The sequence below is a fragment of the Antennarius striatus genome, chromosome 21, assembly GCF_040054535.1.
Source record: "Antennarius striatus isolate MH-2024 chromosome 21, ASM4005453v1, whole genome shotgun sequence".
NCBI classification, from domain to species: domain Eukaryota; kingdom Metazoa; phylum Chordata; class Actinopteri; order Lophiiformes; family Antennariidae; genus Antennarius; species Antennarius striatus.
In genome coordinates, this window is record NC_090796.1 from 3,125,012 (window position 1) to 3,141,687 (window position 16,676).

A 16,676-nucleotide genomic window follows, 5' to 3' on the forward strand; every position below is an offset into this window, starting at 1 on the left:
TGAGAAACGAAAGTTACTACACGCCACTCACGCGTTTCCCTCGGCTCTGATTGGTCGTCCGTTATGAATGTGGTGGGTCTTGACGACACTCACTGTGTAAGCTACTGTTGAAATTCCAGTGCTAACCAACTTTAGCCAGTTTGCTATCATGTAAATGAGCGAATGAGCAGAACGGCTCTTCCCTGGATTTAGTCGCACACAGTATTCCACGTCCACGAGGGAAATACAGTCTAAATCGTCTAGACGCTTGCTAATGCTCGTGTCTCAGCCACTGAAACCAAGACATGTCCAGTTAGCCGGAGCGCAGCAGTCGCTGGATAACGAACCTGGCAAGCTAACCAGCCCGTTCGGAGTGGGTCTGCGTTGAGGGGGGATTCGAGCAGGTTTCGTCGCCGTGAGGGGAGTCAAAAAGCGGATGCTGTGACTACCATGAGTCCCGCGGGCTGCCCTCATGTCAACAGCTTCAAAGTGGACAACTGGAAGCAGAACCTGAGAGTTATTTATCAGTGTTTTGTGTGGAGCGGTTCGGCTGAGACCAGAAAACGAAAGGTAACAAGTGACGGGAGACACCGACGTACGTGTGTGTGTGTGTCTGTGTTTGTGTGTGTGTGTGTGTGTGTGTGTGTGTGTGTGTGTGTGTGTGTGTGTGTGTGTGTGTGTGTGTGTGAGAGAGAGAGAGAGAGCTGTGGTGGCGTGCGTGGACACTTCCCCGCCCTTGTTAAACAACAAAAACATCCGACACACTGCACACCGAACTAAATTGCTACCCACGCTGAGTCTGTTCTCCATTGGTGTTGAGCTCGAACTTGCCAGAACCCCACCGCCCCACGACCCCCTGCAACCCAGCTGGGGGAGCTCCGATTGCGGCCAGCATCCCCCGGCTAACCGTCAGCCGTACCGAGCTAACGCCAGAGCCCGCAGCAGAGAGCTGCCGTGGGTCTGTTGGTGTTGGCGCTGCGCCTGCAGTGGATTCACTTCCACCAGCAGACCGCAGGCCAGCGTGTTTCAATCCACGAAGGGCATGAATTGGCTTCAAATCAAGTAGGTGACACCAAAAAAAAACCTTCGATCACGTCCATTTAACTCGCAAACCCTTAATCATCAGTGACAGAGATGCTCCATTCTTATGGTGATGCCGCAGGGCAGCAACTGGAAAAGGCGAAAAAAAACCCCAACACATCCCATTCAGCCTGTATCACGCACTAGATCTTTTGTTATTGTGTAGATGCAGGCTGTGTGTGTGTGTGTGTGTGTGTGTGTGTGTGTGTATACAAGAGTATTCTGCAGTCCCCCTGCATCTGCAGTAAGGTATGATCGGGTGTGTGTGTCCGTGCACTAGGACGACCCTGTCATCCACTCGCCATCAGTGGGAGCTGGCAGTCTTGAAGGCATGTTGACTGAAATAAATGATGTAAATATTTGTAGGATCTCGTTATTCCCTTCTTCTCTGCACCTGCCCACACCCACGCTCTCAGATCCCTTCACTGGGTTTTACCTCCCCTGTGACACTACAGCTGTAGTGATGGTGGCTGATGGTCATACAGGATGTGTGTCACAACTTTTCATCGCCCTCTCTCCGTTCCACGATGATGGCGTCGACCTCAGATGGCCACAATCAACATTCAGTCTGAATCAGACACCTTCTGATGCAGATTGAATTTTAAGCATCTGTTCACCTTGAAAATTCTAAGGCTTCACTCTTTTGTGTTACACGGTGTTGATCACAGCTGAAAAACAAGTGTCTTTCATGTCATTCATCCAGCACATAAAAGTACATATACAGCAACTTATTTCATTCTCAAATAATCACAGTCATCCCTGTATTTATATTTTGTCAAAGTCACGAAACATAAGAATTAAGACATGCTAAGTTGTGAGTCAGTATGAGTATGTGATTTTCACACTAGTCCTGTTTAGATTGTACATTTTTTACTCGGACTACTGATAATTCATTTTTAATGCCATGAAGATGAAATAATATATAACAATTACCAGTATCGTGCTATTAGACCATCATTATAACTGAAACTGGAACCATTTCATTAATCACATGTATTCATGTTGATATAGATCAGCCCACATCATGAGGGAAATGACAAATATGCAGGAAGACAGCGTTCTGTGTGTCTTTTGAAGTGATACCATCTCTAGTATTTGATATAATGCTTTTATTGTGAACGCTTTAATTCACTAATTTGCATGGAGTCTCCTCTTTTAACAGATAGCTGGCTAACAGTGTGAAAGCATTCCTGCATTCACATCTACCCAGAATCGCTCCAGAGTGTTACGTCTTCTACTCTTTGCTTTCATCAGAAATGTGACGTGGATGGAACTCGGGGTGTTCTCTGCTTGGTGGGGGGAACCCCGAGGTTTTATAGTCTAACATTCAGAGTGTTAGGCCATAACTAATGCAGGGTTTTGTTGAATGACTGGCAGACACAGATATCTAGATGAATACAATATCCTCAACGTCCAAGAACTACACATGCGTTGCTGCATATTGATGCCTTTCCATAATTCATATGCCGTCAAAGCACTTATGCCTGATGGAGGTGTTTGACTGGAATCAGAGAGGTCGTTTTTGGATGGAGGGAGTCTTCAAAATCATTATGTGAATCCGGTTAAGTTTTTTTCTTTTCTTAGAATATGTTTGTCGGATTTCCAGCTGAAAGTTGGATAAGAAGATCAATTTTGCTCTCATGCCTATCAGATAAAAAACGAAGCTACAGCCAGGACAGTTAGTTTAGCTTAGCACAAAGTCTTGGAGAAGGGAACTGACTACACAAGCATGTCATTTTTATTATTTGGTTTATGACTGTAATGTGTTAAATAGTGAGATTTGACCTTTAAAAATTATCAGATTAACTAATTTCCCGATATTTCCATTCTTTCTTTTTACAAATTCAAGTCGAGACTCAGAAAGTCAGTAATGACTTTATTCGAACAAAATGTACTCACTAATGTTCACATTTCTTTAAATGTTTAATATTTTTGATATCTTAACTGAAACATCAGTTTAAACAAACCACAGTGGAGTTGCACCCAAAATAAGCTCTAAATTTAAAATAGAGTTTGGATTCTTCCTCATCTTTTTTTCTCCACCGTCTTCTGCCATCATCTCCTTCCCCTTCATTTTTTCCCCCCTACTTGCTTATCCCTGGTATTCCTCCTTTGGTCTCACGTCCTCACATCCATGCGGCTCATTGGCTTACCAGCTCTTCATCTACATGCTTTTGAACTTTTGCGATCTAGCCACCATCTGTGGAAATGTACCCCTCCCCCTTATCACCAACTCGATTTTCCAACAGGATGTGTAGAACTGGATGAAGCATTGAATATAGACGATATACTGTATGTACACACGTGTGTGTGTGTGAGAGTCCCTGAGCATTTTGCCCTTTATCCCCTCAGTGACGAAGCTTCACATTTAGGTGTGGCTTCAGGAAATGCTCATCCATCCTTCCAAAACGTGGTTCACCAGAGACATTTGACCTTTGCAAATGTCAAAACCAAATCTACTTCAGCTTGGCCAACGATCATAACAACATCTTTATCAAACATTATCACACCCACCATTAGCATACATTTGTAATTACATTGCTCATCTTATCATGAACGTGAATCAACAATCCCTAATTTTTTCTCGACTTTTACTCTCTGCAAAATCCAGAGGGAAGAATCTGAACGTGAAGCTGATAATTATTCACCAGCTAAACGCTGATTTTATGTTGTACGTACATATTGTTTGTTAATAGAATTTGTAGCTGAAAACGGGGTCTAAGAGAAGTGGGAAGGCGTCTTGGTACATGCAGCTGGCAGAGTGGTTTTTACTTTAAAAGCATTAAGTTGGAAAACCAAAACATGGAGCTAAAAGGTCCTAAAATGCACCATAAAGCAGAGGAAACTGCAGAGCGACATTTTCTGTTGTGGGTGTCAAGGTGAGTATGAGTCCAGCCCTGTGATGAACGGGGGACCAGCGTCCCACCATGGTTTGAAGGATGAATTATCAGAGACTGGATTCTCACACCCCCTCCTCTGACCCCTCTCCTTCTGACCACCACCCCCCCTCTATCTTTCAGGCCAAGTCATGTATTTGCCACATGTGCGGCGCCCACCTCAACCGACTCCACTCCTGCCTCTACTGCGTCTTCTTTGCCTGCTTTGCCAAAAAACACATCCATGAGCATGCCAAAAGCAAAAGGCACAACCTAGGTATGGTACACACACACACACACACACACACATACAGACACACACATTCACAGGTGCAGTCAGAGCAGGTATGTTTCGAGGCTTCTGCGATACACAGGATGTGGCACCATCCTGTGCAAAAATTAATTTACCACCCAACATGCTTTACATTCATGCTGCTCTGATACGCGCGCGCACACACACACACACACACACACACACACACACACACACAGAATGCTGTCGGTAATGCTTGTCTCAAAACAATAGCTCCAAAAGGGCTAATTACACAGCTGAGTGGCTAATGAAAGTGTAGCCCGGTGCGACTGGAGTGTTTGTGTTCGTGTGTCTATATTTATGGGCGGCTACCAGCTAGTCACATTCTGGACTGTGACACATCTGTGCTTTTGTGATGAGATTAATCAAGCAAAATAATTGAGAGCAACACACACACACACACACACACACACACACACACACACACACACACACACACACACACACACACACACACACAGCCATTATGCAATCTGGTGCAATGTAATTGCAACAGAGGCTCGTCCTCGGGGGGGATTTGAATGTCACCTGTGGATTTGAACTCTTGTAGCCTACGAGATGGAATATATGCATTAGTGAACTTGCTAATGAATTGGGACTGAGGTCTGCTGAGTAAAACTGAAGAACTGACTTTATTAGGTGCACCTTCCTGTTTTATTGTCAGCCTCATCGAACACCCTTACACGCATTCAGATGAAGATCAGTGCAGGTTGCCTTCTGTTTGGTTCTGAAGATTATCCTTCCGGGGCAGTGAAGGCAACACCACACACAGAACACGTGAAGTCAAACACCGTGTGTTTTGGATTCAACAGTTTAGTGTGCAGAGATGCCACCATCAGTGAAGTACTCAGTACTTGAGTACTTGCGGTACTTGACATCTTCATCATGCCCAGCCTGAGCAGTGACAAAATGGGAAGGTTGTGTTCACTCTGCTGAATTAAATATTTGCATCTAACCAACACGATCCAGATGGCTCCAGAACTGAACAGAGACGTGGGTGTTAGCCGAACACCAAGAACAGTTGGCTCCCCCACCTCACCATCACCATCACCACCACCATGCTACTCCCACAGGGACACACATACTGTATGAATGAAAACACTAAACACATATCACCAAGCTGTTTGAGAAGATTGGATCCACCTGGAAAAACTGCTGCTGGATGATGTTTGGAGAGTTGACACCTGAAAAAATAATCTATGCGTGTTGGTAAGGTTCCTGTCAGAAGAGGGGGGGAACTTTGTTTGTTGCTCCTTTGAGGTAGATACTCCAAATGTCGATACTCCTCCATCTAGAGGACATTTAATTTAAATCGCTGTCGATTATACGTCGGTTTTCAAAAAAAAAATGCATGCAAAAATGAAAATCAAATTTATTTCATTTTAATCTTACAAAATTTTTGCTTCTTATAATTTAATCTTTGAGGAGAAGAAAAAAGAGGAATAAGAATAAAATACGTAAAGGAACTTTTAACCAATTTTTTTTTTAAGCGTATCCAACAGCCAGAGGCAGCTGTTGATGTTGATGTCCACGATGTAAATCACCAGATTGACTGTACGTATCGTTTAATTTATCATAATAATTATTATAATAATTCTTGTAATAACCTTAAAAAGGGCTTTTATCAGCCATTCTTCCGTGGTGTATGGTAAACATCGGCAAACTTCATGAATTCAGGGTTTTTTTTCCCTCTATATTCATGATTGTAAACAATTCTCAGTGAAGGCATCGTGTTTCATGAGGTTTTGAAGGAGTTCCCAGAGGTGCTGAGGTTTTTTACTTTCACTCTGCAATCACATCCCAAACCATCTCCACTGAGTTTAGTTCAGGTAGTGACGTTCTTTGAGCTTTTTGGCCCAAATAAATCTCTTTTGTTCTTTCCTTTTGCTTAGTAGTGGTTTGTTAGCCACTTTTTTTTACCATAAAGGCCTGATCTGACCAGTCTCCCCTGAACGGTTGATGTAGAGACATGCACACATAAGTGTGTGTGTGTATGTCTCTATATCATTTTGTGATTGTCTCTACATCAATATCTTAATTGAATACAGTGCTCCCTCCTTACTCGTGGTTAATGCATTCCAGGAACCACACGTGAATAACAAATTCCACGATATAGAGACAAACTATTCATTATTTACGGTAATTTAAACCTTTATGACCCTCCCCATACTGATGTTAAACCACTTTCTATCTGTTTTACCTTTTCCCACACACTCATCGATTTTTTAAAGCACGTTTGTCTCATGGAAGTGCGTTGTGTTCCGAGAATGACGGAATGTAGCGCACTTCCGGATGCCGTCAGCCCATAGGATGCATGTACGGTATCACGTAACTACCTCCCAAAAATCCGCGATGAAGTGAAGTCGCAAGTGTTGATGCGCAAATGCGTGAGGGCACCCTGTATTCTCTACTGGAACTCTGTGTGGAATGTATTTGGGCTCTACTCAGCAGCAGCAGATATGACCCTTGTGTGAAAAGGTAGTGCAGATACAAGGTGGTTTAATATCAGTGTGGGGAGGGTTCATTAACGTTTAAATTACTGTAAATAATAAGATAAATAGTTTGTCACTATATCGCGAAATTTTGTTTTTGTGGGTGGTTCCTGCAAGGCATTAACCGTGAGCAAGGAGGGATCACTGTGCAGATTAATTACTACAATTGTGTGAAGAATTGCAAATATGGATTGTATGAAGAGCAGCAGTACAACCTTGTGCTCATTTATTAATTGGTTTCAAATCTGTTCATGTCAATAGCGATAAGTCAAAAGTTAGAGCAATCATTATTTTAGGAATATATATACAAAAACATTTGTGCAACATTTTATTATCTGTAACAATACTGACAACAGTTCAGAGAAATCATTGAAAAGACACCAAAAAAACCAAAAACCCAGCGTTTCGTTTTGTGTCAGACCAGCTCCACACCCGGCAGCTTCCTCTTTTATTGGCCACATAATAGAATTAGGCGGTTTTGGCTGCGAGTGAAGTGCGTTTGGAGGGGAGCGCCGCCGCTGCAGAGGCTCTCGGGTGTCCATGACAAAAGGCAGCGTTTGGCAGATGTTGAGAATCTGCCAGTTTTCTCCTTTGCTTGGCATTATCGCTCCGCTCAGGAGGACCCCCCTCTGCTACGTGTGTGTGTGTGTGTGTGTGTGTGTGTGTGTGTGTGTGTGTGTGTGAGTTTAATTAGGTTAGTTCCTGAATCAAATGCTGCAAAAATAGAGTGAGAAACAGTGTAACACAGAGGGAGAGAAAAGGGACAGATCTCGGTAGACTGGTAAGGAGGTAATTAAGTCATCTTTAGCAAGCCCTGTGGAATCGGCCTCCATTAAACCTCCGGCCCCTCCTCCTCCTTCTCCTCCTCTTCCTCCTCCTCCTTCCTGCTTCTCCTCCTCCAGCCTTCGTTTTTTTTTTTTTGCCATTCCATCTCTTTAATCCGACTGTTTTATGCACCCCCCCCCCAGCTATTTGATGGTTGCTGTTTGCAGCCTCTTATCAGGTTCATCTCTGTCTCCATCCTCGCCTCTTTTGCCCTGTTGTTCCCATGGTTACCTGATGACCCTTTCGATATTCAGATCTGTTAAACCTCTTTATCTAATGACTTATCTAACCCCCCCCCCCTCCCCATTTCTTTCCTCCCGTCTGGTCGGTGAAGTTTTGGCACTTCTCTCGTTCCCACCCTTTCTCCATCGTTTCCTCCTCCTTCATTTTTTCCCCTCTGTGCCATCAGAGGACGGCAGTCCGGGAGAAGCCGACTGGCGGGTTGTCATGGCAACAACAAACAGGTAGATGCAGGGTTACAGAGCAGGTGAGGAGACAGAGGAGAAAAGGGACTGGAGGGATATTTGTGAACACGGCGGAGTGTGAGAGATTGCGGTTCGATAGTGCCGCCCTCCTCCCCTCACCTTTTGACCTCTTGCCGCCACCAGTCTCTCAGGACGGCTCTCTGCTGCTGCTGGTGGACAGCGTTAACGGATCGCTGATACGTCGCTGGATAAGTCTGCTTCCTGGTGTCGCAGCGCCATGACAACATGGCCTGACTCAAAAAACACTGAAGCAGCTAGCGGTTCACACAGCCTGTGGAGACTCAGACCTGTTCAACCTCCTGATAAACAGATAAAATATCTGTTCCTGCGTTTAACGCTTACTTGTGTGTGTGTGTGTGTGTGTGTGTGTGTGTGTGTGTGTGTGTGTGTGTGTGTGTGTGTGTGTGTGTGTGTGTGTGTTTTCCAGCTATTGACTTGCTGTATGGAGGAATTTACTGTTTTATGTGCCAAGACTACATTTATGACAAAGACATGGAACAGATTGCCAAAGAAGAGCAAAGGAAAGCCTGGAAAATGCAAGGTATGGCATCATGGAACACACACACACACACACACACGCGCACACACACACACACACACACACACACAGTCATATCACACACACACTTTTGTGTCACGTCTGCCACTGGTGTCACCATTAGTATCAGAGCTTCTCTTTTCAACCCAACATCTCATTTCAGTTGCCCCTCACTTTTTGACCTGCCCCTCGTAACAATATTCCCATTGTTGCTGCGTGGGAATATTGTGGGTGAAAATACATAAATAGTGATTTTTTGGGACACACTACCCAACATGGAAGTGTAGGGGAAAGCACAAGGGGGGAAAGGGTGACTTGGGAGTGGACCATTACATTTAGGCATCATCTGGATCTTGGCAGGAAGAGGGACGGAGGCATACAACCCTTTTTGTCCATGTGTTTGTGCACCAGGCATAGGAGAGAAGTACTCGACATGGGAACCCACCAAAAGGGAGCTGGAGCTGCTCCGACACAACCCCAAGAGAAGGAGAATCACTTCCAACTGTACCATTGGTGAGTACCACTGTCCTCTGCCGCACGCGGTGAGGAGATGACTGGTGTAGCAGACCAATCGCCAAATTCAAAGTCTCCTTAACATAAATTGTAAGCTCAGGATTTGAATCAGATTAACATAAAAAAAAAAGGCAGAAATAATTCCACAGAAATCCACTGGTGGCTCATTCTGTGGAAACGTACTTTTAAGTGTGATTTAAAACGATCGTCTCCACTTCCTCCCAGAGGACATTCGCCTCAAACCTCTGATCAATGCAGATTTTTCATGTAAGATGTGCCCGTATTATATTGCTAGGCTTCAGTTTCTACTTGAAACTAGTCTGAACTCCACTTTCCATCAGGAGAAATGGTATTCTTTCAGGAACAATCAGGCATTTGGAATGATATATTATTAGCAATGATATCATTGTAATAAATAATAGCATGTTTTTCCTATAATTTGGTGCTGCAAAAAATATTTTCCTGTGGGTTGGGTAGAAACAGATGTCACGTAGGCAAAGCTAATAAAGGTTTCTAAAGGATCGATGGGTAAATAAAATAAGTATCAGCTGCAGCGCCACAGATCTCAGGATGATTCTGCAGCAGCGGCTCTGACAGCCGTGGGAGCTGCCATACGTTTAACACCTTGTAGCCGCCTGCAGGAGCTCATCGAGCGTCATTCACATCTCTGGTGAGAGAAGCGACAGGCCTGGCTGCTCGTCTGTGAGATCACCTCTCTCACCTGTGCTGTCTCCTCCTCTTTCCATCCTCCCCCTCTCCTCTGGTTTGTGTGATATGTGTGTGTACAGTCATCTAGCTTGAACCGTCACAGCACGCAAAGCTGTCAGCACTTTCTCCAGCTCTCTCTGTCCTCCTTTATCTAGTTCTTCCTCCTTCCATTGCTTCTCTTCGTCTCTCATTTTGTCCTCTCCTCTCCACCATCAGGCCTTCGCGGTCTGATCAACCTGGGCAACACGTGCTTCATGAACTGCATCGTCCAGGCGCTGACCCACACCCCGCTGCTGCGCGACTTCTTCCTCTCCGACCGACACAAATGCGAGATGCAGAGCAACTCCTGCTTAGTTTGTGAGATGTCGCAGCTCTTCCAGGAGGTAATGCTCTCGGCTCTGCCTCAATACGTTCGATCAAAACGAGGAAGAAGAGTTAAGTTGAAGGCTTTTCTGTCTCACGCACACGCTTTTCCTTCTCCAGTTCTACTCAGGCCATCAGTCGCCACACATCCCTTTCCGTCTCCTCCACCTGGTGTGGACTCACGCCCGTCACCTGGCAGGCTACGAGCAACAGGACGCCCACGAGTTCCTCATCGCGGCGCTGGACGTCCTGCACAGACACTGCAAAGGTTGGACGCTAAGATGATGAAATGACTCAGCACTGATCCTTCCGGTTCTCTGTCCCTCTACAGTTTAGAAGGTGGCTCTAAACTGACTGTGTGTTTGTTTCAACACAGACGACAATGGGAAGAAAGCCAACAACCCCAACCACTGTAACTGCATCATTGACCAAATCTTCACAGGGGGCCTGCAGTCTGACGTCACCTGTCAAGTCTGCCAGTAAGTCTGACCACACGCAAGATGAAACCTCTTCAAAGTCCGGCGGAACAAAGACGTGACCTTGTCTACCACAGCTTCATCCTCCAGGATCGCGCTGACACGTTACAGCCACCAAACAGCCCCTCATGATTCACTTGTCCTGGATCAGAACTCAGTGTACTGCTTATGACACACACATCCGCACACACACACACACACACACACACACACTCTCTCTGAACAGCCCCACTGCAGCAATACTACACAGATTGAAGAGCTGATCTCTAGCTCCCCCTGGTGGTGAGAGGAAATCATGGATCCTCGTTCCCCTGGAAGTGTGTTTTTTAATTTCAGGTGTTCATTTACTGTAGCTTACATACTGCAATGGAATGCTACCCACAAAATACACTTCACTTTGTAAATGTGGATGCGCGTCAACAGTTAACTGATGTGGCAGAAGACGTTTGAGATCCACAACAATCTGTACGAACGCCTGCATTCAAAATGTAGAGAGGTGAAGCAAGCAGCATCAAAAATGTATGAAAAGGTATCAAAAGTGAAGCTACCCCTACCCCTTTTTAGGGCACACCAAGTAGGAGCTGCCCACCACTCCCCCTGCATGCCTAAAAGCCCCCTTGTGTGAGTGTTTATGTGTGTTACAGGTGCCTGTACATACTTACGTATATGCATGTGTTTGTTTGAAACTAGAGTATCCACTTAATTTCCCTTCAGGGACTACTATAGTATACAATTTTTTTTAAATGTGTGTGTTAGTGTGTGTGTATATATATTATTTATTTATTGGTAAGCTGTTCTTTAATGTTGTATCAGTCAAAGCAGGGTCCATTTGAACTAGGTTCTAACTGAATCAGATGTTTTAGGTGCGAAGATATTCTCAAGTCTTATTTTCTAGACTTGCTTGAGAATAAAAAGTATCTGCTGCAGTCATGAAAGCAGGTGCGTCTTCTAGAAACTGGCTGAAGTTATTTCACCACAGGAAAATAAGACTTTCACAAGTCGAACAGGTGAAATGTGCAGAGGAAAGAGCAGGTTTTTTTCTCTGCACATTGAACTGTAAACTGATAAAACTGTTTTGAAGTTTTTCTGAGTGACCACATCTTTTTCAAGGGTGGGTTTCTAAAGGAAGTCCAGACGATTATTTTTTAATCAGTTTATATTCTTAAAATGGGAGCAGCTGTGGAGGAGTTCAAGCATCGAACCCTAACCCAAACCCTTTCACCATATCTCCATCGTCTTGTACAGACTAGTCACCTCTAGTGTCTCTCGTCCTCCTAGTGGCGTCTCGACGACCATAGACCCGTTCTGGGACATCAGTCTGGACCTGCCAGGCTCCTCCACCCCATTCTGGCCCCTCAGCCCAGGGGGAGACGGGTCAACCCTTAACGGAGAGAGTCACACCACCGGAGCGACGACACTCACCGACTGTCTGCGCAGGTGACAACAGACTATTTTTAGTATGTTCATATGTGACCCGCGCACTAAATTCCATCCTGTCCTGTTTAGGTTCACCAGGCCGGAGCACCTCGGCAGCAGCGCTAAGATCAAATGCAGCGGTTGCCATAGCTACCAGGAGTCCACCAAGCAGCTGACCATGAAGAAGCTGCCCATTGTGGCCTGCTTTCACCTCAAAGTAAGACTGTGTGTGTGTGTGTGTGTGTGTGTGTGTGTGTGTGTGTGTGTTAGTGTGTGTGCACAATAGTTCGAGGCTCAGTCTTGAAACAATTTGTTTCATTGGTTTTTGGTTCTTTGTCCTCAGAGGTTTGAACACTCGGCCAAACTACGACGAAAGATCACGACGTACGTCTCCTTCCCGTTGGAGCTGGACATGACTCCTTTCATGGCCTCCAGGTGAGCACATTGAAAAACCATGAAGACTGAAAGCCACAGACTGAAAACTGAAAAGTAAAAAAGTAAGTTGAACAAAGACTGAACCATTTGGCGTGATGGATTAAAGGCCCATGTGAATTTCTGTGTTATTTTATTAAATGATGTGTAGCTGCTCACAACGACAACATCTGACGTCGTAAGAGGCCGTTGGGTTAATGAACGTTAGACGTCCACAGGGATGATGATGTCTCTGGAGCTAGACTTCCGTGAAGAACAGCAAAATGGTTTAGGGTTAGCAAATAAACGTGTACATGCTTTGTGTCTGTTTGTTTATGATGTTTGTTTGCATCCTGCTGAAAACTACAAAACACCGGAAAACCATTAGAAAGACAAGAAAGTTGTTTTGAAGGGAAATTATTCTTCTTCTGTTCAAGAAACTGTTTGTTTTGCTGTGTTTTTAGTAAAGAAAGCAGAATGAACGGGCAGTACCAACAGACCGTCGATCCCTTCAACAATGACAACAAGTAAGGCATTTACCAGTAATAAACCGGCACCTGCACTAGTACAGCTCCCACATCTCCCAGGAACCAGTTCATCATCTCTCTGTCACCAGACTCATTCAAATCAAAAGGCCCTCGTGACTTGATGCATTGTGGGTATTGTGCTGCAAATGCATGTGGAAGGAGAAACACCGCTGTTAAAGCTAAAACGTTCAATCATCACACAATCAACAGCGACAAACTTAACGTGTGTTCATGAAATAGAACGATTTACATAGAAAACAATCATCTGGAGAAAACGTGAGCTTAATTTAAAATTCTACATACATACTGTACATATTGACGAATTTCAGATTTGCTCTAAATAAAGGCAATTACAGAAATCAGTCACATCCTAAATATCTGTTGTAAATTACTTTTTTTCATTCACAGCAATTGATTATCATGTTATTATTATGTTATTATTATGTTATTATGATTATTTGAGAAATTTGCAAAAAAAACCAACATAATTTGGTTTATAGTATTAATAGACCAGAAGAACAAAATCATAGACCCAGATGTTCCTCAGAAGCCACTCAGATGTTGCTTAACCAAATTTAATCAAAATCTGTTCAACAATTTACTCCATAGTCAGCAGTGAAACTGCACTTGGTGCTCTGTTCTGTCAAAGTTTCCCTCATATTACTAGAAGAATCTTCCAGAGACAGAAAAAACATTGTTTTTCATCGGCTGCCCTGTAAAATCTTTTTTTTTTCTACCTGAAACATAACTGCAGCGCGTGTTTGGTCCTGTTGAGTCACTCAGCATCGAGTCTTCTGCTTCAGGTACAGCCTGTTTGCGGTGGTCAACCACCAGGGGACGCTAGAGAGCGGCCACTACACCACCTTCATCCGCCAGCACAAGGACCAGTGGTTCAAATGCGACGATGCCATCATCACAAAGGCCAGCATCAAGGACGTCCTGGATAGCGAAGGGTGAGCTTGGCGCCTCACGTTGTTGGATGTCACACTCACACTGCTTGTGTTTCTCATCAATCCGACTCTCTGTGTCCTCAGGTACCTTTTGTTTTACCACAAACAGTTCCTGGAGTACGAGTAGCTCCCGCTACGTGCACAGCCTGCAGAAGGAGATGAGGATCGAAGCAAGAATCGACAGGAGTTTGATGGGGAAGGGTGGCGGTGATGGCGGAGGCGTGGAAACGGAAACACAAGCCTCCCCTGAATCACTAACACGGAACTGCCCTGATCCGCGAAATACAAAGCTGCACTGTTCCACTCTGTAAAGAGCTGTCTGCTGTGAAAACCAAACAAAATGCAAAAAAAAGAAGAAAAAAAAACAACTTTGAGAGGGACACTTTCAAAGGGCCCCGAAAGAGTACTGCTCACTTTTTAAAGTTTTTCACTTGAATTCAGGAAGTGATGATGACGCAGCTGTGATCATGCTCTACGTGAAAGAGAGACGGCTGCAGAATCATTCTGCACTCCCTTATTTTATCTTTTTTTTTTCAGACCCAAGGGAAAAAGATTTTTTTTTTTAAAAACCTCACTTTACTTAATCATGAACGTTGTTCTCCAGCAACATGTTTCACACACTTAGGATCACATGCAGGTGCAGACTTCGTCTAGGGTCCAGACTCGGCTTATGAGAAGAAAACCTTTTTTCTTGTTTCCTTTTCACTAAACCGGCTGCTTCCTGGTTGCGAGCGCACTCACAGTCCTCCGAATGACCAAATATTTTAAAGGTAGACGTTGTCTTATGCATTTTTGTTCAGAATACAGAGAGCGGTGACAAAAAAGAATCATATGAGACATGGTATTATGAGCGTCGTGTGGAGAGAGACAATTTTGTTCTTAACTTGTGACTCGCTGTTGGATTTTTAAGGAAAATGGGACGAGAATGCAAAGCATCTGTTATTTTCTGGCCCTCATGCTGCTTCAAACAGTCACAGGAGGGAAATAAATGACACAGTGAATATTATATTTTTATACATACTGTCATTGCAAGGTTTGTTTACAGTTTTGCTTTCTCCCTAAACCCTCACGTTGTCTTTTTGTGCTGCTTTTTGCTGTTTTTGTTTTTTCTTTTGGTCCCCTTAGAAAAAGAAAAATTGTTGTAATAACATTTATAAAAATGCTGCTATGGCAGCTGACGTTGTTTTCCTGTAATGTAACTTTAATCTGACTACTTTTTTGTCACATATTTTTGCTCTACAGAAGCATTTTGTTCATATTCAAGATGATTCAAGTTGCTGTTTTGAGAAAATGGCAAAAAAAAAAAAAAAAATATCGAATTGAATCAAAAAAAGAGAAAATGGTTCTCTGTGTAGAGTGTGTATAATGGATCTGAAACTCAATCCTGCAGTGTTAACCCCCGGCTGCATGTCTCTCTAAATTGGTGTGTGTGCGTGAGCGTGTATGTGTGTGTGTGTGTGTGTGCACGTGTATATGTCCAAGAAAGGGGAAGGGGCAGGTGGGGAAATAAAACTGTGTATGTGTGTTTGTGTAAAATGAGCTATTGCGTGTAAAGAGACGAAAAAAATGTGGGTCTGTGTGTGTGTTCCTGTTCGTATGCACATGTATCGTATGCGTGCGTACCGTATGTCCATGTACTGAATCAGTACTTGCATTCAGCATGCCGTCTCAGCTGGGTATCACAGTTTGATAGGATTTTTTTCCACATGTTGATGATGTATTCAAAGTATATATGTACAGTTTGTATGTAAAAGACACATGGTCAAACCTCAAAGTTGATTTGTTCTTCTTTCTTGCTGAATCGTGCAGACATGGGGTCATTAATCAGAAGAAACTGATCCGGTCAGTCATTCCACACACACACACACACGTAACTGCTGCAAGAACTGGACACGGTGATGGAAAGATACTCAATAAAGAAAATTCTATATCTGTAAAGACTTTGGCGCCTGTCTTGTCTTTTGTAAAGGAATTGCTTTTATATTTCTTTTACCCTATTCTAATTATATATATAATATACTATATGTACAGTCAGCCCTTGTTCTTTGCGTTTAATGCGTTCCAGGAACCACACACGATTAATGAATTCTGCGATAGATTAACAAACAATCTTATTATTTACAGTAATTTAAACGTTTATATTAAACCACCTTCTCTCTGTATTAACTTTTTTAAAGCACTTTCTTCTCTCACGGAAGTCAGAGACTCACGGAGCCGAGAGCACTTCCGGATGCCGTCAGCCAATAGAATGCGTCTACGTTATCACGTGACTGCCTACCAAAAATAATAATAATTCACACTTTATTGATCCCCAGAGGGGAAATTCTCTCCTCACAGTACATGCATATATAGCGGTACCTCTACTTACGAAATTAATTGGTTCTGGAAGAAATTTCGAAAGTAGAAAATTTCATTTGTAGAGACTTGCAAATGCCCTAATCCGTTCCAAGCCCCCCAAAATTCAGACATAAATGTTTTATAAAGCATAAAAATGCATTAAAACATGTAACAAATACATGTTAGAATTAGATTATTACACAATAAATGAGACTTGTGCATAATGTAAAAAAAACAAAGAATAGAGTAAACTGCTGTCCTCATTGTTTTTTGCCCTCTTTGGTTCATGCGTTCTTACCTCACCATGCCGAACAACAGAGTGAATTCCAGTCCTCCTTCTGAACTTCTCCAACCACCCACGCAATGCCTTAAACTTCCTTTTGTTTT

General features: G+C 43.6%; 1 protein-coding gene across 2 annotated transcripts; it reads left to right on the top strand.

Annotated features, from left to right (window-relative positions):
• Nucleotides 1–95: 95 nt before the first annotated feature.
• usp22 (ubiquitin specific peptidase 22) lies at nucleotides 96–15,892 on the top strand. 2 transcript variants are annotated; one of them, XM_068306236.1, is made up of 13 exons: nucleotides 96–549; nucleotides 4,080–4,212; nucleotides 8,478–8,591; nucleotides 9,000–9,101; nucleotides 10,026–10,192; nucleotides 10,293–10,440; nucleotides 10,549–10,651; nucleotides 11,927–12,085; nucleotides 12,155–12,281; nucleotides 12,408–12,499; nucleotides 12,940–13,002; nucleotides 13,806–13,955; nucleotides 14,037–15,892. In XM_068306236.1, exons 1-13 carry the CDS (start codon nucleotides 430–432, stop codon nucleotides 14,077–14,079), a joined length of 1,521 nt encoding a protein of 506 aa, XP_068162337.1. In that variant the 5' UTR covers nucleotides 96–429; the 3' UTR covers nucleotides 14,080–15,892. The 2 variants fall into 2 exon arrangements, 1 of the variants encoding a protein (XP_068162337.1); XR_011034104.1 differs by lacking the exon at nucleotides 14,037–15,892 and having other exon boundaries at nucleotides 12,408–12,561; nucleotides 13,806–13,877.
• The last annotated feature ends 784 nt before the right edge of the window (nucleotides 15,893–16,676 follow it).

Bases quoted from the DNA above. Each gene is read 5' to 3' on its own strand.
- usp22 (XM_068306236.1), top strand. From the start codon at position 430: ATGAGTCCCGCGGGCTGCCCTCATGTCAACAGCTTCAAAGTGGACAAC. The intron at 8,592-8,999 runs GTATGGCATCAT...TTTGTGCACCAG, and splicing joins GAAAGCCTGGAAAATGCAAG to GCATAGGAGAGAAGTACTCG. The intron at 10,441-10,548 runs GTTGGACGCTAA...GTTTCAACACAG, and splicing joins CCTGCACAGACACTGCAAAG to ACGACAATGGGAAGAAAGCC.